This window comes from Onychostoma macrolepis, chromosome 02, assembly GCF_012432095.1.
Source record: "Onychostoma macrolepis isolate SWU-2019 chromosome 02, ASM1243209v1, whole genome shotgun sequence".
Taxonomy (NCBI): Eukaryota; Metazoa; Chordata; class Actinopteri; order Cypriniformes; family Cyprinidae; genus Onychostoma; species Onychostoma macrolepis.
Genome location: NC_081156.1, coordinates 792,992 through 815,864, shown reverse-complemented (window position 1 = coordinate 815,864; position 22,873 = coordinate 792,992). Strand labels below are relative to the sequence as shown.

At 36.1% G+C, this 22,873-nt stretch overlaps 1 protein-coding gene and 1 long non-coding RNA gene across 3 annotated transcripts in view; one reads left to right on the top strand and one right to left on the bottom strand.

Moving 5' to 3' along the window:
* Nucleotides 1–1,663: 1,663 nt before the first annotated feature.
* Nucleotides 1,664–10,388, bottom strand: LOC131529327 (uncharacterized). Of its 2 annotated transcripts, none has more exons than XR_009268065.1 (5): nt 10,214–10,388; nt 9,873–9,958; nt 9,526–9,602; nt 8,879–8,966; nt 1,664–1,797 (listed from the first exon to the last, which is right to left on the bottom strand). It is a non-coding gene; the product is annotated as an uncharacterized LOC131529327 (long non-coding RNA). The 2 variants fall into 2 exon arrangements; XR_009268064.1 differs by lacking the exon at nt 1,664–1,797 and adding an exon at nt 6,706–6,786.
* An 872-nt stretch (nt 10,389–11,260) lies between these two features.
* The window catches only part of cwc25 (CWC25 spliceosome associated protein homolog), a 53,167-nt gene continuing 41,554 nt past the window's right edge, over nt 11,261–22,873 (top strand). Inside the window, exons 1-3 of the mRNA XM_058749653.1 lie at nt 11,261–11,419; nt 11,888–12,060; nt 12,170–12,406. Coding sequence (XP_058605636.1) covers nt 11,402–11,419; nt 11,888–12,060; nt 12,170–12,406 — 428 coding nt within the window. The 5' untranslated portion in view covers nt 11,261–11,401. The remainder of the gene's footprint in view (nt 11,420–11,887; nt 12,061–12,169; nt 12,407–22,873) is intronic.

The following is a 22,873-nucleotide window of genomic DNA, read 5'->3' as shown; positions in this document are numbered from 1 at the left end:
AAACAGTATAGGAACAAATAGCCCAGAAAGAAACAAATAATGCATTACCTTTATCATTTTACATCTAAACAAAAGAATAGCCTATGAAAAACAAAATATCAAATGTAAAAATCACTTCAGTGTGTTCATTACAAATAAATTGATTATTAAAACTACAAAAGCAGTTAAATGAAGTGCTACGAGTGATTCCCTCTTTTCTTTTAGGCTATTGATAGATAACATTGAGACAGCTGGCCTACTGTAATGCACAAATCATATAAAGTTGCACATCAAAAATCACAGCAAAAAATCGGAATTGGGTCACATTTAACTGACAGTGTAAACGGGGCCCAAGTCACGTCTCAAGTCTTTGCTCTATTTTTTAGCAACATTTCTTTCAGCTAGTTACTGAGGCTAAATCAGTTTTGAAATCTGATTTCACGATATGATTTTCTCAACAACAACAACAAAAAAAAACTTTAACAAAATGTAAGACAAATTAGAAATGAAAAGGTGTCCATTTATTAATTGTCAGATAAAATGCTGCACAATTCTTTGTAAAATTGAAATATGTCAAACAACAAAACAAAATTTTAAAACAAACCCCAATTAATCAAATTAATTACACTGTGCTCTTTTTCAATTTAAAATTAGAGGCAACCACTGTATTTTAAACACAACACAATCCAAACAAAGAGGCTGCATACATCCAGCATGAGCAGTTTTTAATCTAAATTGGATTGTATAATTTCAAAATTTGAAGCAAAAACAAAATGGTCTGACTTTAGTTTTGTTAAACTATTCTACATAAAATATCTGTACGAACCAAAACAGCAGACAGGCTGAATTAATGCAGATTCACTCTCTGCCAGCAGGTGGCGCTTGAACAGCAATTAAACATCGTTTCCTTGGTTGCTGCTGTAAACAAAGCTGTGCTGCGGTTATGAACACTACTTTAATATGCATTATACGGAGGCAAGATGAAAAGAAAATACCATCTAAACTTTTTTAACACAGCCAGTTTTCCTCAGACATACATTCATATAAACTCCTATACCAAATGACTTGCGTTTTTTACAAGTCTCACGAGTCCAAGTCAAGTCCCAAGTCTTTATATGCGACTTAAGTGCGACTCGAGTCCAAGTCACAGACTCGAGTTTCCTCTGTCGTCAGGATAGTCCATCTGCCATCAGTGGTTCAATCAGAATTTTATGATGCGACGAGAATATTTTTTGTACGCAAAGAAAATAAAAATAACAACTTTTTTTCAACAATTTGTCTCCTCTCTGTCTCTCTGTGTCAGCGTAGCGCCATTTTGGAGAGCATCCGATGGACGCAAAGTGCGTATGTTATTCTCTGTCATCAGTAAAGGGGGGTATAATTTTCACAGACTTAACTGCTACACCTGTTAAAATTACACCCTCCTGACCAGCGCTGGTCAACAAGGGCACAAACTCACCAAATGTATTTTATTATCACATCATGTCATGTCATATGTGCTCAAAAGCATGTGATTGTAGCTTCTTGGAAGGGGAATGCAGGGGTATAATTTTCACAGCCGTAACTGCTACACCTGTCAAAATGACAACCCCCTGACCAGCGCTGGTCAACAAGGGGTGCATCCGAAAACTGAAAAATGCAGCCTTCAGAGGCAGCATTCCAAGGCAGGAAGGCATCAAGGCATGTCCAAATTCAAAGTTAGCTTCACTTCCTGAAACTGCTACCTTCTTCTGATCGATTTTTGAAGGCAGCATAGATGTATCCTTCGCTGCCTTTGATATCCCACAATCCTGTGCGTTCCATTCCGTGCCGGTTGAGCTAAAAAATAAAGATGGCATCTGAAAGTTATGTTTGGTGGTTAGTTTGTGTGTAAATGTATATCTCTGATTAACTTTTTGCACTTTTGATGTTATTTCTAGCGAGAAATTAGTATTATAGTAATTAAATATTTGTTTAGTTATCACCAAAACTCGTTCTATATTGTAGATTATTAAACTGTAAGAATCTATAGTCTGCCTCGAGCCAGCTTCCACTCCACAATATGTTTGATCATGCTCATTTCCCAAAATGGCTTAATTATTATAGAGAAGAAGAAAGTCAACAGTTATGTTGTTTGTAGACCATTTGGGATGATCACATCCTGAGCAAATGGTGACCAATTGTAGAATGGGAGCAGGTATGTGGCACTGAGAACCACCTCAGACAAAGGGGTGTCAGAACTTAATTAACATACAGACTACAGCTGTTACAACAGGAGCAACTTCATTTACATGAAGGGTAGTAAACTGAAAATGTATAAAAGGTTTAAACATAGGATGTTCTGTGCCTTCGTGCAAAAACGCTGCCTGCTAAGTTATTGCCTCATAAGGCAGCGAGGCAGCAAGTCAGCTGCCTAAGTTTTCGGATGCAGCCAAGGTCACAGACTCACCAAATTTATTTTGTTATCACATCATGCCATGGAGGATGTGTGCTCAAAAGCTTTTGATTGAGGTCTGTGTCCTTGTTAACCTGCGCTGGTCAGGGGGGTGTAATTTTAACAGGTGTAGCAGTTAAGGCTGTGAAAATTATACCCCCCATGTAAACCCGTTCTGTTGAAGCTACAATCAAATGCTTTTGAGCACACATCCTCCATAAAATGATGTGATGTTAAAATTAATTTGGTGAGTCTGTGACCTTGTTAACCTGTGCAGGTCAGGGGGGTGTAATTTTAACAGGCATAATGGTGTGAAAATCATACCCCCCATGTAAGTTATTGACGCTACATGGTAATTATTATATGCACACAGCATGTCTGTAAAAAAAAAGAAAAAAGAAACATATATTCATAACATAAACTAAATGTAAATGAATGAATGAATGAACTACAAAAAAAAAAAAAAAAAAGATCCTAATAAGGACATACAATTGCAATTGAAATTATTCAACCCCCTTGACCTGCAAGACAATTTGCTGCAGAGAACAGCATTTAGTGAAAACAATTGAACAAAGGCATCAGTACATTATTAGAGAAAGTTTCTGAATACACATTTGAGTAATTCTGAGAACGTAAGTCGATTAATAATGGAAAAATAAATAAATAAATTGTCTCTAAATGTTTAAAATTATTCAACCCCCAAAAGTCAAATTTGGTGCAGAATCTTTTATTCTTTATAACCTCCAAATGCTGCCTGTAAGTGCTTAGAAGCTGTCACTCTACTCTTATTCTCACCTGAAAAAGCTTTCAGATCACTGTCTGGTAATCTTTCGATTACTTTGCCCATTGAACTTGCATATGAATGTCATAAAGAACAATAATAGTTAATCACATTTGTTTCTTGCATATGCATTCATATATTTGCAGATAACACGCTATATATAACGAGGCAAATAAATGTTTGCAATGTAACACACTTTTTAAGTGGCATGATCATTACATCAAACAACAAAAAAAAAAATTATGACCAAATTCTTATTATATCAGTGACAATTGAAAAAAGGATGTAAAAAAAAAAAAAAAACAGTGAGTGCAGTACTTTACAAATAGATTTTTTGAAGATCCAGTATTTTGTAAAAAAAATAAATAAATAAATAAAAAATTGTCTTAAAACACAATGAACCCTTTAAAAACTCTTAGCTTGGGCTGATGTACATACACACGCACATTTAGCCCATGGATGTTCTCGAGTAGCTAATATGACAAAGTCAACAGAGCTCTCACAAAAGCTATAGAGAAGAAATAATTTGATTACTTTAGAAAGTCTGAAGATTTCCAAGACATTAAAACAGGGTTCCACCTGTATACATTCAAATCTACTTATGCTTGGTTCAGAGATCAGTCATAGAATGATCTTGAGTGGCCTGTTCAGTCTCCAGATTTAATTTTTATTGAAAATATTTGTTTGAATTTGAAGAAAGCAGTGACACAGTGAAAAACAGTGTTTACTCAAATCACGGAGTGAACTAATAAGAAATGGCAACAGTACATACGACCTGGATCTTCATGCAGCGCAATGCAGTGTGAATTTAACAGCTTTGCCAACTGGCATCTTTATTCTTAATAACTTCATTGTGGAAGTCTCGACAGTTTACGGTTTGCATCCATATTTTACACACTAATTAAATTTCAACGCTTCCATGTAGGCTCCTTAATTGGTGCTTGCTGTGTGGAACATCAAAAAATATTCAGTAAAAAACGAAGAGAAGCCGGGCAAAATGCATTTAAAGTTGATGCACTGCGTATCAATGTGTGAGGCGCGTGAGCGCGAGGGTAAGATTTTCACAGGGGGTCGGATTTCGGTACAATGCCGGATTGTCTCTCAATTCAATTCAATTCAAAATTGCTTTATTGGCATGACTGTAAAAAAATACAATATTGGCAAAGCTTGAAATATATGTGGAGAAATATAATAACAATGAAAAGATCAAAATAATAGAATAAAAACATTAAAACAATATAAACTTAAATAAACAGTGTAACAAATAAGAACATTTCATACCACACACTGTAAAAAGGTTGTTGTAAATTTTACAGTATTTTACTGGCAGCTGGATGCCAGTAAATGACTGTAAAAATGGTTACAGTATTATTACTGTAATAGCATTTACAGTATAATAATGGCTTACTGTATTTTCATTTGCAGTATTACTGTATTTTCATTTACAGTATTATTACCGTATTTTCATTTACAGTATTTTTTCCGTATTTTTCATTTACAGTATGAGTGCTGTAGTGTTTATTTTCATGTAGTTTAAACATTTTGTACCTGTAAAAAACAATCAAGTTGTGGTACAGCTAGTGCTGGGCGGTATACCGGTTCATACCGAATATCGGTGTTTATTTTTCTTATGATATGAATTTTTTAAATACCGCAATACCGGTGTTATTTAAATAACGTTCGGAACGCGACACACTGTTTGAGAGGGGTCTCTTTTCACTATTGCATTGTGGCAAGAACACAGCTGTATGTGAACTCATCCACAATATCCACCGCGCGCCACCACCAGCTCCCGCGTCTCACACACACGAGCGTGACTTTAGCACTATATTTAGCAACTTTCAGACCCTTTTAGCTGCTTTTTTTCCCCCATAGAATATACAAACTGACAAACCTAGCGAATGTTTTGGATAAACCTTAGCTATGGTTCAGTTGGAAGATGTCGCCAGTGCTGCCCCGCGAGCGCGAGATCTGACTCCCAGCGCAGTGTCGCGTCTCTCTGCGTCTGTTCTGTGCAGCGAGCGGATTTGGCCGTACCGCGACTGTTTGGAATTATAAATATGAGCATAGTTCGTATGTTAATATTATGCACTTTTTTTTTGTTTACTCAGACGCAGGCAGTGCGCTGCATGAGACAAAAAAGTAATATTGCCAAAACCACCGCATAGCCGCTCTTTAGTGTACGTTAGATGCATGTTGATTTTATCAGACCATGTCGCGATTATAAATGAGAATGACTCCTGGTTAACATGTATTAATGGGTCGTGTTTAGTCACTATTTAGTGTGGAATTTTTCTACAATATTCGCTCACCATGACAGTAAAATAGGGCATTCTAAGTCAATCTACTGCAGTTTTTCCTCTCTCAATCAGTAGAAAATGTGGTTAACACCCGATCATGCATGAAAAAAATAAATACCGTCATGTACCGTGAAACCGGTATAATTTTGAAAAATACCGTGATATACATTTTTGGTCATACCGCCCAGCACTAGGTACAGCACTGTAATCCATGATTTTTACCACCCCAACCCCATAAAAATCACAATAACTCATGAGCATTAGCTCTGATAATATTCTTTTTAATTGTTGAACATTTTCTTTTTAAAAGTACAAATTACAAGTCTTGATCTCTAGGATGAACTAGCTGAAAAAAGGGCATCACAACAGTCCCCTGGGCACTTTGTATCATGACAAAACATACACATACTAAAAAGCAAAAACAAGTAAGCACACTAACAGTCAAAAGTTTTTGAACGGTAAGATTTTTGATGTTTTTAAAGAATTCACTTCTGCTCACCAAGCCTGTATTTATTTACTGCAAAAGCAGTAATACTGTGAAATATTTTTACTATTTAAAATAACAGCTTTCTATTTGAATATATTTTAAACTGTAATTTATTCCTGTGATCAAAGCTAAATTTTCAGCATCATTACTCCAGTCTTCAGTGTCACATGATCCTTCAGAAATCATTCTAATATACTGATAAACATTTATTATTATCATCATCATCATAGCAGTTGAGTACATTTTTTCAGGATTCTTTGATGAATAGAAAGATCCAAAGATCAACATTTATCTGAAATAAAAAGATTTTGTAACATTATATACTATACCATTCAAAAGCTTGGATTCAGTCATTTTTTTTTTTGAGGAGGGGGATTATACGAATTACTACTTTTATTTAACATGGATGGTATAGTGAAGATAAAGACTTTTATAATGTTACAAAATATTTTTATTTCAGATAAATGCTGTTCTGAACTTTTTATTCATCAAGGAAACCTGAAAAAAATTGACTCAGCCGTTTTCAACATAATAATAATAATAGTTTTTTTGAGCAGAAAATCATAATATTATAATGATTTCTGAAGGATCATGTGACACTGAAGACTGGAGTAATGATGTTAAAAATTCAGCTTTGATGACAGGAATAAATTGCATTTTAAAATATATTCAAATAGAAAACATTTATTTTAAATAGTAAAAATATTTCAAAATTGTACTGTTTTTGCTGTACTTTGGATCAAATAAATCCAGGCTTGGTGAGCAGAAGAGGCTTCTTTAAAAACATTAAAAGTTCAAAAACTTTGGCTGGTACATCTGAACACACCTACAAAGGAAGGTACATAATTAGTTGATAATCCATCACATTCAAATTATTAAAGCTCCATTTTTTACAATGCATTCTCAATCAGAGAATGAGCAAAGTGCTAGAATGCTGAATTAATGGGTTTGATTCCAGGGGCGGTTCTAGGGTGAGTGGATATCCGGGGCTTAGCCCAGAGACATTAATTTATGTATCAGAATACACGGGATACAAGTCAAATAAAACAGGCTATGCTGAAAAGTTACATTGGCTAAGTGACTTAATTTGTTTTTGAAAGCAACAAGTGTAATTAATTATAATTTGCACTTACAAATTGCATAAATAATATTATGAAATTCATGTTTTAAATATAAACACAAAAATATGTAATGATAGAAAAAAAAATAGAATGATACTTTTAAAAATGAGACTAAAATTACCAGTAGCAGCAAGCCACTGTCTTAATGACTGAGCCATTGAGTCATTTATTCAATCTATTCATTAAAAACTGCTGATTCTTTCAGGAAGGAAGAAACTGTTTTTATGAATGGATCAGTGAATCACTGATTCAAGGCATTCAAAAAAGGTAAATTCTTTCAGTAATGAAACACTGTTGTGTGCAGAGACGCACAACATGACTTTGTTTAGAAACGTTTTTGCGAAAAGACAATATTTTCTTCACGATTTAAATCACTTAATATTAACTTCTTGTTTATTGAATTTTGTTGCCCTGACACTTAGTAAAGTCTGCCACAGACCATGTTAAATGCTATCTGTTCATATAATCTAGTCATTTCTAAATGTGTGTATGTGTCCTAGAAAATCTCAATCTTGATGCGCACACACCCCTAGCGCCGCCCCTGTTTGATTCCCATGGGAATGAATAACTTAATAAAATGTGTAGGGGAGCGCAGCGGCAGGGCACAAACTAACATGGGGTAAGTTGTAACACACATGGTTTAAATATTTCCACACATGCTAGCATAACCAAATTTACAGTATTTACTACTGCCAACACTATATAGAGAATAAAGTGCACCAAAATTCAAAAAATCTTTTGAAGATGTCGCTGAATATTTATTCTACCAAAGCAGAAGTACATTTCTGGCTGAAGTAAATTGTCATCTCAGTTTTTAGTACTCATTTAAAATTAGACAAATCTGCTATTATTTTAATCTCCAATCTGTTATCAGTTTAGATAGTTTTATAATGCTTCGCTAACTAGCAGAAGACACTAACCAGTTTTAAATTCCAGTTGCACAGATGGGGAACGTTATAACACTGTGTTACAATGTGCCCCGCTATTATTAAATTATGCTATTCAATGACATTAGCGATGCAATTTACACCATTTACTTTTATGAGTTTCAATGAGAAGCCACAAGAAGCAGGTGAATAAAGACTGAGAATCGATGTTTAATGTTCAGAAATTGTTATTTCAAGAAATGTAAAGCATTTTGGCTCATTTATGTGTCTCGTGTCCTGTGTCCTATGACAGCTGTGTGTGGAGGGAGGGGAGTGTATAATTTCTGAATTTATGAATGCGTTTCTTCATTTGCGCACTCTGTTTTGAACTACACTGTTTATGTAGCTGTGTGTTGCGATAAGGGCCATCCCAAGCATGGTTGCAATGTGTTCATTGTCAAACTCCAAAATTAGATTATTTTTAATTCTTAAAAAACGCCATTATTTTATTTGAAAAAGTTAATGATTTTATTGACAAAATATTTTAGTTTGTCTTGTATATTTTTTCATTAGATCCAATAATATTTTAAGCTGTCATATGGGTATGTTACAAGATGCCCATCACATGTTACAATGTACCCCGCCTATGGGGCATGCTGTCACTTGCATTCTTTTGAGATAAATAACGAAAAACATATACACCTGTAATTATGACACAACGCAACATATTTGTACTAGACAAGTGTGAAATTAAAGTGTATAAAAAATTTAACTCTGAACCCTACGTGGATTTACACATGCTAAGAAAGTCAGTGTTAGGTTGTGTCCCGTGCTCCCCTACATTAAATACAATATAACTTGCTTTGGCTAAAAGCATCTGGCAAATGCATGAATGTAAATGCAATGTAGAACAAAATGTATTTTGGGTTACCTAATTCTGCATTTCTGTAAAACGGACAGCTGGCTGTACGATGATTCTGCCTCATATTCAGAATCCTGTTTTTGCTTGGAGAAATCTCCTGTAACAGACAGAGTCACAACACCCTTTTAGTGTTACTATAGTTTATGATCAGAAAAAAACTACCGTACAGTAATACAAACATTTTAAATAAAATAAACATTTTTGGTAACACTTTACAATAAGGTGTCATTTGTTAACATTAATGTATTAACTAACATGAACAAACAATGAACAATGCATTTATTACACTATTTATTCATCTTTGTTAATGTTAGTTAATGACAATACAGTTGTTGTTTATTCCATGTTAGTTCACAGTTTATTAACTAATGTTAACAAACACAACTTGTGATTTTAATAATGCATTGGTAAATGCTGAAATTAACATTAACTAAGCTTAATAAATGCTGTAGAAGTATTGTTCATTCATGTTTTAAACTAACGTTAATGTTAACTAATGAACATTATTGTAAAGTGTTACCACATTTTTTATATTTATAAGCAAAACTTACTATATTAATATATTGCTAGCCCATTCCTCTCTTTAAAAAGTAAATTAGTGGAGAACAGCAGCCCGTGGCTAATCTGGCTACTTTAGTAACATTAGATGAAAGCACCTGTTGTTACGACTGCAATCACAGGAAAAGACTCCAATACTCCTCTGATGCGGACGACATTACCACAAGATCACAAACTTGAAAATAAAATACAAAAGATGTAACGTTACTTTACAGTGGTATTTCTTAACTCAGTTTTCCTCAGTATTTCATGTTAGCTCGCGGTTTTATTTTACATCTCTCACTGAATAGGGACCGTCTCTAAAGTTACATACAACATTGGTAAACACGTTTCTAACTTAAATAGCATTTGAAGAGAATTACACTTGCGATAAAGAGGCAGTGTACAAAAGATATTATGCTTCTCTGTGTTCGTTAACTTCGGCTAACTGACATTATTAACTTACCAGTTGATGTTATCATCGAAACTATGGCATTCACAAGAAGAGAATTCATCCAAAATACACCTCCGACGTTGTCGACGAAATCTAGACTAGAAATTTGAAAAGAACAAACAAAAGAAGTACTTAAACAGTATTTTCAAAATATACACTGAATTGAAACAGTGGTATTGCCTACGCACTTTACCTCAGTAACATTATTTCACTTTAGTTCGTTGTTAAGGTTAAGTAACGTTACCGACTCGCCAGATTAACTAACTTGCATCAAGGGCAGCAAAACATACAAACATGTTTTTCGGTTTAATAAGGTTTATTTTGACTAATATAAGTGACCTTAATTTACTCACCAGTCGACGTTATCACCGTTATGGCGGCGTTAATCCGGCTGTCAGTCAGAAAAAAAGGCCCCAACTCCCGCCATGAAAAACGACACGATGAATAATGTTAGTTTGCTGTTAATAAGTTAAAATGTCTTAAAATATCTCAGTTTTGCATAAAACAGAAATAATATAGGCCTACTAACCTTTTTGTCCAGTTAACAGTACGTGTCTCTTTTGTCCTTTTACCGCTGCTTCCACCAAACAGCAAACTAAATAAATCTCCCTTGCCATTGGTCAGTTTTTCGCGGGCAAGTTCACTACTGTAAATTTACAGTAGTTTACTGTAGTGACCATACATTTTCCCATAATCCTTTGCAGTTTACATTAAAATACTGTCTATACATTTTACAGTATCTTACTGTACATAATACAGTAAAATACTGTTCAAATTACAAAAAATCGGTTACAGTGCAGTGTTTAACATAAACACACACAGGCTGAGGGTCACTGTGGTAGACAGTAGGGAAACACACTGAGGTCAGACATAATACACACATTATACACGTTCACCTGCTGTCTCTCAGGCTGTGGCACGTCCACATGTATCTCGCAGCCAGTGCTGTCTGTCCCTCTCCTAATACTATCTTTATTTGTTCCTCTTCAGTCATAGCTGTAAAGTTCTTTATGATGTTTGTGAATTTGTTGATGTCTTTGATTGATTTAAAATGGTAACAGTGAAGGAAGTGTGTCTCTGTCTCAGTCTCTCCTGTCTCACAGTGAGCACAAACTCTTTGCTCTCTGGGTAACCAGCTCTTTTTGTGTCTGCAGACTGTGCTCACTGAGCCTGTACTTGGTCAGGATCTCTCTATCTCTCTCTCTCAATTCAATTCAACTTAATTGTGCTTTATTGGCATGACAAAAACTATACATTTGTATTGCCAAAGCAATTGCAGCTGGGCTGCTTACAAATGGTGCATATATGTATTAATCTCTCTCTCTCTCTCTCTCCCTCTCCCTCCACACTCCAGTTCAGTTGGTGGCGGTAATGCACCAAAAGTTGGCTTGCCCACCGCCAATAAACGTTACAAGAAGAAGAAGGAAGGACGTTCCTTAACACAAAATAGAAGTGCAAATACCCGCCAGCAGCATTTGGGTTGGGTGTTTGCAATAATAATTTCTAACACTTTCTAACATTATTAGTACGGACTCAACAACATGGGAGGTGGTGACCTTGTAAGTAACGTACAATTTTGTTTTAAGGTTTTTTTTAGTAGCGCAGTTGCTAATGATACCCATTGCGGCCTAACAGTTCAGGTTGTTTATGAAAACGTACGTTACCAGTTTCACTCACTGGCCGTAAATAAAACAGACTCAACGGTTACCAAGTCATGTCAACTTTATTTATATAGCGCTTTAGTTTATACAATACAAATGTGTCAAAGCAGCTTTACCGTGTTAAACAGGAAAATAATGCGTCAGTAACGCAAACAAAAGTCTGCTATAAAGCTGCTCTAAAAAGCGGACAACATCCAGCTCAGTTCAGTTCTCAACCAATAGTGTCGGTGCGATAGAGTCGATAATATTGAAAGTATCAAGTGTCCCCAACAAAGCAACCAATAAGTTAATTAATAAATGTGATTAACTCCTCATCTGTTTTTTTTTAACACAAAACATCTGTATTATCTCCACACATATCACCAGAACTTGAAAAAGAGTTGGCATCCACAAACTCTGAAAAACATCGAGCGCGTTTGGAAAGCTGAGCAGAAACATGAGGCAGAGAGAAAGAAGATCGAAGAGCTGCAGAAGGAGCTTAAAGAGGAGCGAGCCCGAGAAGAGATTACCAGATATGCACAAGAGACAGGCGCTGTTAAGTGTGTGACGTTATAATACATAACACGTAATGTATAATTGGACTTAGTAATAATAACAGACTTGCAGGTTTAAGCCTATAATGTAATATCACATTTGTCAACATTGCAGGAAGAAAGATGACCGTTTGGACTGGATGTACCAGGGTCCAGCAGGACAGATCTCTCGGGAGGAATACCTTCTTGGTCGCCCCATTGACAAGCAGATCACACAGCAGTATGAGGAACCTGAGAGTGGTCCATCAGCTGAGACAGGACTCCTGCCGGGTTCTATATTTAACCCTACAAGTTCTGTCTCTACTAATGATATGGCTGCCAAGATCAGAGAAGACCCTCTTTTTGAGATCCGGTAAGTTGGAATGGTATTATTATTTTGAACTAAAAGTATTGTAACAGTACACAAAAATGATGGTTCAGTGCATTCCTGGATTTTGAAGTTGTGGTTCATTATAATTTCAGTACAACGGGGAAAAAGTCAAACACAAATTGTAGGTCGGCCTGCAAGATCTTTAATTGCCATTTATTAATCACAAATGTTCATGCTTGAGAAATTCCTTGGTTTTGACGTCACGGTTCAGTATGGTTTCAGTACAGCTGGAGGAAAAAAAAATACTAAACATATATATATATATATATATATATACATATACATTTTTTTTTTTTAAATAAACCGTGTTTTACTGAACAAATTGCTCTTTCTTTAAATAAATTCAATTTTAATTAATTTTCTTTAAATCTACCTCATAAAAAAATAAATCTATAGGCCTAAAAATCTACCTCAGCGTCTGCTCTGAACTATAGGGAGCCCTTTTTCATTACCATAAGGTTATAATTAACAACAGAGCCCAAACTTAAGTTTAATTACTATTTATTTTTAACTGTAATATCAACACTCAAATTAAAAACTTGTAGGCAAACATGTAAATTGCATTCAATGCAGTTTTTAAATTAACTTCTAAATTATAGGCTACGATTTCTATTTGTTGATGAAATATAATCATTTACACAGTGGCTGTCATAACTTGCTTCATAAAATATTTATTTAAATATACATTACAAGATTGAGACATGACTAACAGGTGAAGCAAAATATAATGGGTATTTTAAAGCAATAAGCCCCAAGAAACAATAAGCTCCGCTTGGCGTCGTGCCTAACAACGCCCCTTAGCTGTTATAAATTCACTGTAAACCATGGCTTCACGGGGCTTATTGCTTTTATAAAACGGTTATTCCATATACTTAGTAAGGTTTCACAAAATAAAACAGAGCAAATAAGTGTAATGATATTAATAAAACCAGTATTTTTCCAGCAAACAATGTAGTTCCTCAGAAACGGTTGTGGTTGGAACCTGTGGTTGGAACAAAGTGGTTGCCAAGCAACACACAAAGTAAACAAAGGTAGTAGTGTAATTTACAACGGCTTCGAATGTGGCTCAACCAATCAGAATCAAGGACCAGAACTATCTGTTTAATTTATAATTAATCATAAATTTGCTGTTGTTTTGCATTGATGAGTACAGTTACTAATAATATTACGTGTTAATTTCTTAGTAATGCACATTTGACAGTAAAGCACTGAGCTTGAGTTGGGAAGCATTCAAAATGTACATAGTAACGTGCAAAATGTCATTTCATATGGAAAATGTATATATTCTACTAGGGATGCTCCGATCGATTGGCCGGAGATCGGTATCGGCTGATAATCACATTTTATGACTCGATTGGTACTCACTACATTTGGCCGATCTCACAAACCGATCGCAATTTGATGACGCCAGTGCGTGAGGACGTACATGATACGTGGGGACATAAATGATTTGGCGCCGCACGTTAGTGAGCTGATCTGCGCATCACTGCACACGTCTGCGGCTAGTTACAGCTCCACAGGAACCGGAGTTGATAGTGGCTGCTCTAGTCAGTGCTTGTGTTTATACCGGCCAGCTGCGACACGTTTCTGAAGCGGCTCTCCGCGTTGCTTGGCTGGTCTTTTGTGATATGGCACCGTGTGGAGGACGGAACAAAATCTCGTAGGAGCCATAAGGAGTAACGGTAACGTAATACGCTGATCATGGGCTGCTTTTAAACGAATATTCATTTATAAAAAAAAATATCTTCTTTGGCCATATCAGCTTACTCAATAGCATTAACACAGGCTTTACTCCTTTCAAACTCTATCTGGAATGTCACCGTTTCTGTCACTGCAACTTCCCGATCAGGACACATGCAAATTAAATCTGCCTGCTGAAAAAATGTAGTTAATATTTGCATCATTTATGATTTATTTTATCCAACCGCGACCCACTCGCAAATAATCAGAAGCATTTTTTATTACCTGACCCGTGGATTATCCGCAGCGCCTGTGGATATAACCGTGATCAAACTACTCTGTTTTGTTCTTTCAGTAGTTTAAATGTTTCTATTTCTTTTTTTCCTCTTTAGTCTTATATTGGACCGCATTAAACCTTATGAGTTACATCAGACTTCTCCATGTTGGAGTTTAAATGTTTCTATTTATTTTGTCCAATGTTAAATTAAACCTAATGCGTTGCATCAAACTACTCCAATTAGTTCTTTTAGGAGTTTAAATGTTTTTTTTTTTGTTATTGTTTTTTTTAAATTAATTTTGTCCTGCTCAGATTTGTATTGGACAATGTTTAAGTTACATCAGACTTCTCAATTTTAGTAGATTAAATGTTTATTTTGTCCTCCACAGTTTACTACTGGATAATGTTTAAATAACCTGTGTGGGCTGCATCAGACTGCTCCATTTTGTATGTATTTATTTTTGTCTTATATTAAGTATCCTGATATACATAATGTTATGCATAAACCCCATTTTAAAGGCATATTAAAATGTTCACTGTATAAGGAATCATTTTTGTGATTATTTATATAACATTATTAGCCTGACTACTTCAGACTTCATACTTCCGCTCAATTTCAGTTCGCTTCTGTACTCCGTCTGATATAGCAAACCATCTCCCAGTTTATCTCCAGCTCCGCAGGAGCTGGGCCAACCAACGAACAGAGGGCGGGCTGGGAGCCGTGACGTAGACGCTAAGCACCGAATTTAAGATTGTAGTTTAGGTGAGGGAAATCTAAAATGACAGTGGACATGGAGACTGCTGGACATGGAGATGCTATTCGCTCTGTTGTGGAGAATATTCCCGGCATTTGCCAACTGAAGCCCGAACAAGAAGTGTTTGGTTCACATTTTGAATGGAGGTGATGTTGTGGCCCTACTCCCGACAGGCTTTGGGAAAAGTTTCATTTAATTTATCAACTGTTACCGATCGTCAGCAAGAAACTGGGGAGGCCAAAGTCCGGCAAGGCGATAATTGTGATTGTGTGTGTGTGATGTGATTACTTCACATAATCTGCAAAAGTCGTTCACAGCCATCTTAACTCTGGTATTTCGATGGTTATGTTTTCGCTGCATACCTGTGTTTACAGCGGAAGTTCGAGGCAGCTGAGCTGGCGAAAAACATGTGTCATAACCAACCGTTATGTGATTGGCTTACGGGTACACCAATGATTTTAAACTTCAGACAAGCGCCCGCCCACGAGAAAGTAAACGCTTGTCAATTATGCCCTACCAGACTCTGTCTACGAAGCAAAGCGAAGTAGCAGAGTTTGGTATTACCAGGCTATAACATTATTACATATGTCAGGGCTTGAATTTCGGCGCGGGATTGCGGGGATTGCGCATAATTTAAACCATTCCCGCAAATTTAACTTTTATAATGCGAGAAATTCCCGCACAATATTTGCTTAATCTCAGATCAAATTATGAAATACATTCACATCAGCGAAAAAAGAAATCACCGGTTCAAACAGTCCGTCTCTAATTTAGAATTTAATTCCACAAACAGCGCTGCACCGGTGTTCTCTGACTGTGAGTCCTGCAGCATCGGCGTGCTCTCCGCGGCCTGCGTCGCTCTGATCTTATTCACACAAGGCTGTGTGACACGCTCTAATATTCTGAGCCGCACGCAAATGCGACTGAAAACTACTGCGTGCGACTATGAAAAAATATTTATTTTAGTTTTTGCAGAGTTGAGTAATGTAACGGACATATCTCATGAATCCTTTCATAAACTAACAAAGTAGACACAATGTAAATAAGAGATTCATTATGCAGTGTAGAGAGCTTTGTTGATTATAATGGATCTTTGTGAGATCGCGATGAACTAAGGAGAGTGACCGATTTAATGATTAAGGGAGTTTGTAAATGTGATATTGATTTAATACAACAGTTCAGTAAACAAGAAGTTAATATTAAGTAACTTGCATTGTCTGACTATAACACTGTTGCCTGATTTTGCTCTATTTCGTCGATGAAAATAGTTTGAATCATAGCCACAGCTGAGCCGCTGCGCATCTCCATTCAAACACAGCGGTGTCTCCTTTATGAATGAACCTGCGTTTTTAAACTAATCTAGTGAGTCAGTGATTCAATTACCCATTCATAAAGACAGTCACTTCCATAATTCCTGAATGAATCAGCCATTCGAACGAATCAATTTAATGAATGATTCAGTGATCAAACCAGTGACTTGTCGCCACCTGCTGGCAATTTGTTTAATTTTTGATGTATCTTTCAGTTATTCAAATGTAATATTTCTATAACCTATTCAAATTGTATATTTAAAATATTAATCTCAACATGAATTTATAAATTTAATTGTACTCATACCAACTCTGAGGCTGTATTTTCAGACTCTTAAACGTCTGAAAATACACCTACAAGCCACTTTTGTGTTCTTCTGCTCCATCTCTGTACAAATTAATTTTGTTAGTACTGATTAAATTGATTATCCTATTATTCTTATTCTAATTAGAAATTTTAAAAAGCTTATAAATATGTATTTTTAAAAATTTAACAAAAAAGATGACATACTTTTAATAAAGTTAGAAAAATACCATAAAAATAAAATTCCCCCTGAAAAACACTTTGAGTCAAATATCACCCTGTAATGGGATGGCTAATTTTTTATCATAATTTTTGATTAAACATTAGAAAAAAATAATTAGCCCATATCTTAGAAAGCTGAGACATTCCTTCATTCAGAAGGCATAAAACTGAAAGCAACTCAAAATAATGAAACATTAAGTGACATATATTAGTTGAGTTCTTAATGTCAGTTTGAAGGAGATCATGATGTGTTTTGTATAAAATAAAATAATTTAAAAAAAAAAAACAAAGTAATTGAACTGGAATATATGAAATACACTGATTCTGAAAGGCATTCATAAATAGTTTTAATACAGTTCCTAATGTCAATTTGGAGGAGAGCATGAAAAATTAAGCTGTTTTAAAAACCATACATTAAAATTTGTAGACATAAATAAATGAAGACGATTAATTTAGCCCCGATGTGTCAATTTATCAATCCCCCCATCTTTAAATCCCCCCCATGTGACCCATGTAAGGGGGGAATTCCCCCCCAGTTTAAAAAAAGAAATTCAGGCCCTGTATGTTATACAAAGCTTGAAGCATCAGTATCGGCATCGGTATCGGCTGATCACCATGACAAGAAATTCCTGCAAAAATCCTGATTGGAGCATCCCTATATTCTACTCTAATTAGATTTCTACTTTTATTAAATGAGTAGCATTATTCTTCTATAGAATTATACAGAACTAATCGACAACTTCAGTGAATATAAATGGATGGCTCTTTATGTGATTCAGTCAGTGGTGTAATGCAACTATGTAATAATGCTTTGTTACAGTACTCAAGTATTTTTGGGAGTATCTGTACTTTACTTGAGTTTTTATATTTCAGCCAACTTTTGCTTTACTACATTTCCTAATTAAAATGTATACTTTTACTCTGATACATTTCTCTGAAGCATATTCGTTACTTGCTACAAAGTAAAGTCAGAAGAACACAGATTGCAAGAAAGCAGGATTGACTAACCCTGTCACATGAAAAGATATAATAAAATATTTACAAAAATGTGAGGGGTGTACTCACTTCTGTGAGATACTGTATTTGTGCCTGCAAATACACTGCTCAAAATGTTATGAATGAACGTTGTCGGAACGTTATGCTATATGCAACATCAAGCATGACTAGTTTGTCGGTGGGTCAGTAATGGTCTGGTGAGGATTATCCGTGGAGGGTCACACAGACCTTCACACAGCTTTAGCCAATGGTTCCTTTACTGTTGTTAGGTACCGTGCTGAAATCCTCAGGGCCGCTGTCAGACCTTACGCTGGTGCAGTGAACCCTGGGTTCCTCCTGGTACGCGTGATCATGCCTGGCCTCAGTGGCTAAAGGGTGCAGTTTGTAGATGACAATGGCATTGATACCATTGACTGGCCCTCATGTTCCCCAGACTTGAATCCAATTGAGAACCTCTTGGATATTATATATCGGAGCGTCCGAAAGTTGCTGTGATGAACTTCATGCAAGTTGGATCAGCCTGTAACTTTAGTTTTTTACATTGATTTTTGGTGTGTGATAATGAACCGAGCAGCCACAAGGAGGATGAAAATCACGGGAGCAAAGTTGGCATCCAAGAGGTTGTTTATTTGGTAAGTATGTGCAAAATATGCAAATAAATGTTTAAGAGCTTAAAGGGTTAGTTAACCCCAAAATGAAAATTATGTGATTACTCACTCATGTCGTTCTAAATCCGTAAGACCTTCGTTCATCTTCGGAACACAAATTAAGATATTTTTGATGAAACCGGAGAGCTATCTGACCCTTCATAGACAGCAACGCAACTGAAATGTTCCCAGGTCCAGAAACGTAGTAAATACAAAAAAACAGCATGTGACATCAGTGGCTCAACTTCAGTTTTGCGACGCAACGAGAATACTTTTTTTTTTGCGCAAAGAAAACAAAAATAACAATTTACTCAACCATTCTTCTCCCCCGAGTTATGTCGTCCGCCATTTTAGAGAGTATCACAATGCATACGCACGCTTTCGCGTAAACAACGATCCTTACGCAGCTTTCGTTCATGCGCGCACTTTCCCCCCCGAACTTAAACAACGCTGATTACGTCAAATACTTGGATACTCTCCAAAATGGCGGAAGACGTAACTCGGGGGAGAAGAATGGTTGAGTAAATTGGTATTTTTGCTTTCTTTGCGCAAAAAAAAAAGTGTTCTCGTAGCATCGCAAAACTGAAGTTGAGCCACTGATGTCACATGTTTTACCGATGTATTTACAACGTTTCTGGACCTGGGAACATTTCAGTTCCGTTGCTGTCTATGAAGGGTCATATAGCTCTCCGATTTCATCAAAAATATCTTAATTTATGTTCCGAAGATGAACAAAGGTCTTACGGGTTTGGAACGACATGAGGGTGAGTAATTAATGACACAATTTTCATTTTGGGGTGAACTAACCCTTTAAAACAAAGAATGCTGATCTCCAAGATGCTTCAAGAGACCTACCTGCAAAGCTACCTGAAAAACTATGCACAAGTGCACCTAGGGCAAAAGCTGCTTTAAACGGAAAGGATGGTCACACTAAATGTTGATTTTAATGTAGTTAATTGAAAGAAAATCTATTTGACATCATTTTTGACAACATCCTCATTTTACAGAATTTTTACACAAGTGCTTAAAACTTTTAAAGGAAAACACCACTTTTTTTGGAAATAGGCTCATTCTCCAACTCCCCCAGAGTTAATAAGTTGAGTTTTACCGTTTTTGAATCCATTCAGCTAGGTGGGGACTACTTTCAGGCGCTGCGTAATATCACTGCGCCTGCTGCGGCCATGGTACGCCGGAATGAGAGTATAGTTCCTAATCATATTAGCCTAGAAAATCGCAACTTCATTTTCCGCCGGTCTTAGTACACGATATAACTACAGAAGAGTCAAGTTTTAAATAGGACAAATATCGAAACTCTTTGGTCATTTTTGAACACGATGTTACTGGTCTAATCGGATTCAATGATCTATGCTAAGCTATGCTAAAAGTGCTATCGCCAGACCCAGAGATCGGCTGAATGGATTCCAAAACGGTAAAACTCAACTTATTAACTCTGGGGGAGTTGGAGAATGAGCCTATTTCCAAAAAAAGTGGAGTGTTCCTTTAACAGTACTGTAGCTTTGCAGGTAGGACGTTGCCATAGTTCTTCTGGATTTAGTCTGTCTCAGTTTGTTCTGTTCTTTATGTCATTCCAGACAGACTGGATTATGATGAGATCAGATCTCTGTGTGGACTATTGGCTGTTGTGAGACTCCTTGTGCAAACAAAAATCTCACTGGATTATTACACACTACAGCAAAATATAGAAATAACTGACTTAATCTTTTTTAGCTGGTGATTTAATACTAGTGTTCTAATAAGTTTGGACACCACTGTATTCTTTTGCACATCCTCACCAAATTAACAACCTTTTGGATGCAAACTTTGCTCCCGTGATTTTCATCGTCCTTGTGGCTGCTTGTGTTGTTATCATACATGGTGGCAGTGGTGGGATCCAGGCCCAGGAGGACGCACTGGCATGTCACACTGAGCTGATGAGGGTGCACACTGATCTGCGTGGTCCAGACGAGCGACAGAAGCGGAGTTCAGTGTGTGAGAACGTGGAGGTGTGGAATGATACAGACAACCCCATGGAGTACGAGCGAACCGGTGGAAATGCTCGTGTTTTACTGTGTTCTTATTATTTCTGATATATTATGTATTTCCTGATCTAGCTGAATGGACATGGCAGTAAGTGCGAACTTGAGGGGAAGAGCTCATTTTGGCTAATTTATGGAAATGTTTGTGCAAATATGTTTTGATTTTATCCATCCTCTTTTTTTTTTATTGTTATTATTTGTATTTATTTACTTAACTCTTGTTCCTAATTCTGGTGTATAGATTGTGAGGCAAGAGTTTTAGACAAACATGGTATGTTCCAATTAGTAAGAGCGGGAAAAATGTGTATTGAAGATGGCTGTCACCTGTAGTAAGGGAGAGTTGGATGAATCGAGAGCTTGTGAACATGATTGTAGTGCTGTGTTGCATGTAAAATTCCAGCCTCAATTAATTGAAGGGGAGTTAGTACTGATTAAAGTACTTAGAAGTTCTAGTTTTAGACTGTTTTATCAGCAATCTTTATTTTAAGCTCTTAAACATATTTATTTGCACATCCTCACCAAATGAACAATCTTTTGGATGCCAACTTTACTCCTGTGGTTTTCATCCTCCTTGTGGCTGCTTGGGTCGTTTTCACAGTGTGATTTTTAATCTAGCCCTCAGTGTGTTGATTTTGGTTTCCATTTGCATGTTAAAGCAAAAATATTTTCTCACACAAACCCCATTCCACAGCCATAGGGTAAATGTACTTATTAAGCTCATCAAAATCTACATTTTTAGTGCCCAATATATTGGTTTCAGTACAAAAAGGTATGTTCAACTAGAATATTAATGTCTCACACAAAAATATTTAAAGGGTCCTATAATGATGAAAATGATAAAAATCCACCCAGTGTTTTTTTTTGTAATCTCGTTAAATCTTTACCCCTTTCTCAAATCGAGCCGTTTGTCCGTGTGACGTCACACAGACGGAGGCCCTTCCCACGATTGTTGATTGACAGTAGCGTTTTAGCACAGACTGCACTGGTGTCTTACCTCAGACCCGCCCTGAGTGAGCTGTCATTAGTCGTTTCACCGCGAAGCATGTGACAAGAATGACTCCTAAGCGATTGAGGTGTTTTGTTGTTGGATGTAATCATGAACATAGCAGTAGTCATTTACTCCCGTCATCTGAGCGGCTGAAGGGAATATACTGTTGCACAGGGTTCTATGCTTACTTTTCTTTTTAGGAGCACTTGTTGTCCTAATAAAAAAAATAAATAAATTAGGAGCACCTTCTGATCAATAATCAAAAATTCTGATCAAAAATTAGCCTTCCTAATACAAGCTGATATTTGACTCCTTAAAGTGATTTAGGGGCATTTTCTTTTTACCTTTTTAATGGCATTTTTCAAATTTTATTAAAAGTATGTCATCTATGTCAAATTAAGAAAATTATATTTATAAGCTTTTTAGAATTTCTAATTTAAACCGTGTATATAAGTAGAATAAGACATAAGTTAGCAATCATGAAATTAGTATTAATAAAAAAAATAATTTGTACTACAAAGGTGGCACAGAAGAACACAAAAGTGGCTTGTAGGTACGTTTACCTCAGACGTGGCATGAGTGCAATTAAATTCATAAATTCATGTTGAGATTAATGTTTTAAATATAAAATGTTGAATATAGAAATCTTAATTTAAATAACTGAAATTATACTTTAAAAATTAAACTAAAGCCGCCAGCAGGTGGCGGCAAGTCACTGATTTTATCACTGAATCATTCATTCAATTGATTCGTTCGAATGGCTGATTCATTCAGGAATGAAGCAAGTGACTGTCTTTATTGCTGCATTCACGTGCTATCGGAATTATCGTAAATATCGTAAATACGAGCTTCCAAGTCGGAAATTGGACATGAACAGCCTTAGAGAGGCCTTATATGGCCAATTTCGGACTAGGAAACTCGTATTTACGATAATTTCGATGGCACGTGAATGCAGCATATGAATGGGTAATCATGAATCACTGACTCACTAGATTCATTTAAACACGCAGTTCATTCATGAATGAAACACCGCTGTTTGCTTTTAGAGATGCGCAGCGGCTCAGCTGTTACTTTATTTGGAACTACTTTCCTTGATGAAATGGCACAAAATCAGGCAGTAGTTATATTCAGACAATGTAAGTCACTTAATTTTAACTTCTTGTTTATTGAACTGTTGTATTAAATAAATATCACATTTGCAAACTCTCTTAATTATTAAAAGATGTCGCTCTCC